Source organism: Cebus imitator, unplaced genomic scaffold (genome assembly GCF_001604975.1).
Source record: "Cebus imitator isolate Cc_AM_T3 unplaced genomic scaffold, Cebus_imitator-1.0 Scaffold215, whole genome shotgun sequence".
Classification (NCBI taxonomy): Eukaryota; Metazoa; Chordata; class Mammalia; order Primates; family Cebidae; genus Cebus; species Cebus imitator.
The window spans coordinates 155,484-158,838 of record NW_016107530.1 but is presented as its reverse complement, the minus strand read 5'-3'; the positions used below and the strand labels follow the sequence as shown (position 1 = coordinate 158,838).

At 40.9% G+C, this 3,355-nt stretch overlaps 1 protein-coding gene across 4 annotated transcripts in view; it reads right to left on the bottom strand.

Moving 5' to 3' along the window:
• Window positions 1–3,355, bottom strand: part of ASCC1 (activating signal cointegrator 1 complex subunit 1) — a 123,731-nt gene that overhangs the window by 103,622 nt on the left and 16,754 nt on the right. For all 4 annotated transcript variants that reach the window (XM_017548822.2, XM_017548827.2, XM_017548824.2 and 1 more), the window contains exon 5: window positions 3,138–3,316. In XM_017548822.2, the coding sequence (XP_017404311.1) occupies window positions 3,138–3,316 (179 nt within the window). The remainder of the gene's footprint in view (window positions 1–3,137; window positions 3,317–3,355) is intronic.

Sequence of the window (3,355 nt, the reverse complement as noted above, 5' to 3'; positions counted from 1 at the left end):
TGCCTGAACCCAGGAGGCGGAGATTGCGGTGAGCCGAGATCGCGCCATTGCACTCTAGCCTGGGTAACATGAGTGAAACTCCGTCTCAAAAAAAAAAAAAAAAGAATATACCCAGAGAAAAATGGGCCAAGACATGAATAAACAGAATTAAGTATAGGAAAATGCTTTATTTCACAAATAACTGAATAAATAAACAGTAAAGCAATGAGACAGTATTTTTTGTCAACTGGATCACACACACCAAAAAAACTTACAAGAATTGTAACATCCAATATTAGCAAAAGTGGGGGAAAAAACCTAAAGAAAACTAGTTTGGAGGCTAAAGTGCTATAAGATTTCCTAAAGGTAATCTTGGTGTCTATACGTATCAAAAAATTCACATACATACACATATACTGTTTTTTCACTTCCAAGAATTTAAGTAAAATAACCCAGTAGTGCAGAAAAATGTATGAAGCTTACTCATAACAAAATATAAATTTTAAAATGTTAAATAATTATACATCTGGCCAGGAGAGGTGGCTCACACCTATAATCCCAGTACATTGAGAGGCCGAGGTGGGTGGATCGAACACCTGAGATCAAGAGTTCAAGACCAGCATGACCAACATGGTGAAACCTCATCTCTACTAAAGCACAAAAATTAGCCAGGTGTGGTGGTAAGTGCTTGTAATCCCAGCTACTCAGGAGGCTGAGGCAGGAGAAACACTTGAACCCAGGAGACAGAGGTTGCAGTGAACCGAGATCATGCCACTGCACTCCAGCCTGGGCAACAAGAGCGAAGCTCAGTCTCAAAAATAAAATTAAATAATTATACACCCCTATAATAAAATAGTAAGTAGTCATTACAAATCCAAGTCACTTGAACAGTTAATGAAATCAGATTATGTTATTTTAGTAATCACTGCTATAATTTCCTACTTGTTCTCTAAAGTAAAGGTAAAAGACTTAGGTTTTGTGGGTTTTTTTCTGTTTTTTGCTTTTTGTTGTTGCTGTTTTCTGAGACAGGGTCTGGCTTCATTGCTCAGGCTGGAGTGCAATAGTACATACAATCTCAGCTCACCGCAACCTCCACCTCCCAGGCTCAAGCTATCCTCCCACCTCAGCTCCCAAGTAGCTGCGGCTACAGTGCACACCATCACGCCTGGCTAATTTTTCTATTTTTTTGTAGAAACGGGGTTTCGCTATATCGCCCAGGTTAGTCTCAAACTCCTGAGCTCAAGCAATCTGCCTACCTCAGCCTTCCAAAGTGTTGACATTATAGTCATGAGCCACCATGCCAGCCAAAATTTAGGTTTTTCTTTTTATTTTTTTCTGGGAGGGGGGTTGTAGGTTTGCAAGCTAGGAAGGGGTCATAGGGTATCAATTTAGGTTTTTCCTCAATGACAAAACAATGTTCATGACAGAACGATATGTTTTCAAAGAAAGTAAAATATAAGATCATGTACAAGGTAAATTTTATTTTTAAAATGCATGTGAATTAGGGCCGGGCGAGGTGGCTCACACCGTAATCCCAGCACTTTGGGAGGCCGAGGCACGTGAATCACAGGGTCAGGAGTTCAAGACAAGCCTGGCCAACATGGTGAAATCCTGTCTCTACTTAAAATACAAAAAATTAGCTGGGTATAGTGGCGGGCTCCTGTAATCCCAGCTACTCGGGAGGCTGAGGCAGGAGAATCGCTTGAACCTGGGAGGCAAAGGCTGCAGCCAGCCAAGATTACACCACTGTACTCCAGCCTGGGCGATGGAGTGAGACTCTGTCTCAAAAAAAAAAAAAAGCATGTGAGTGTACAGACACATTGATACACACACATATATAGTATTTTCTAAATTTTCTATAATAATAAACATATATTGCTTTCATACATTTTTTCGGATATACTTTTTTTTTTTTTTTTTTTTGAGACAGAGTCTTACTCTGTCACCCAGGCTGNCGGGTTCAAGCAATTTTCCCACCTCAACCAACTGAGTAGCTGGGATTACAGGCACCTGCCACCAAGCCCGGCTAATTTTTGTATTTTTAGTAGCGACAGGGTTTCACCATGTTGGCCAGGCCAGTCTCGAACTCCTGACCTCTGATCTGCCTGCCTCAGCCTCCCAAAATGCTGGGGTTACAGGAGTGAGCCACCCCGCCCAGCCAAATCAATATAAATTTTTTTTTTTCTGAGATGGAGTCTCAGCTCAAGTGCAGTAGCTGGGACTACGGGCACTAGCCACCATGTCCAGCTAAATTTTGTATTTTTAGTAGAGACAGGGTGTCACCATGTTGGTCAGGATAGTCTCAACCTCTTGACCTCGTTGATCCACCCAGCTCGGCCTCCCAAAGTGCCACTGTGCCCAGCCAATATACATTTTGTTAAATCAACTAAATTATATCGAAAATGAGTTTAAAACTTTTTTCTAATCCGGATTATCTGGTATTATGCTGGTCACAAGCATTTCACTGTTACCTAAGTATGGCAATTCTACATGTAAATTTGTCTTTTAGTTACTAATCCAAAATGAGCCATGATTGTCCAAAGGCAGATGAACTACAGAAAATGGCATTTCATTAATATCATAACCCAAAAGATGCAGAATAATGTGTATATTAAAATTATTTTGTGTCTCAAATTTTGTTTTTTGAGACAGTCTCATGCTGTCTCCCAGCCTGGAGTGCAGTGGCCCAATATTGGCTCACTGCAACCTCCATCTCCCAGGTTCCAGCGATTCTCCTGCCTCAGTCTCCCAAGTAGCTGGGATTATAGGCACATGCCACCACGCCCAACTAATTTTTTTTGTATTTTTAGTAGAGACAGGGTTTCACCATGTTGGCCAGGCTGGTCTCAAACTCCCGACCTCAAGTAATCTGCCCACCTCAGCCTCTCAAAGTGCTGCGATTACAGGCATGAGCCACTGCGCCCAGGGCGGTATGTGCTAAAATCTTTTAAAGACATTTCTTTAATACATAGAAACTTACAACCTGCTATATCCATATACATTTTTTTTTCAGTTCAATATTATAAGAAGCCATAAGAAATAGTTATCTTTTTTGGTGGGGGAAGAGGTTTATATCTCCTGTTTGATTTATGAACCATTTTCGTATTCTTTTTTATATTTGACATTTTTTTTTAATTTCTTCTTTAGTTTGCACTTACCATGGAGCACTTCGCCAGTACTTCCTCCTGGAATCTCAGGAATCCTTCCTGAACTTCAACTTCATTAAGGAAAAAGGAAAGGAAGTGAGTGAAGGGCTGTTTTCTTCTAAAAGTGTCCAAAAGAACATCAATCCGTGTTCGGGCTGAAATTACACCATTTCGATGCTGGCCAGTGATTACTGCAAACGAAGAAAGGGTTAACATGGTCAAGAACCCCC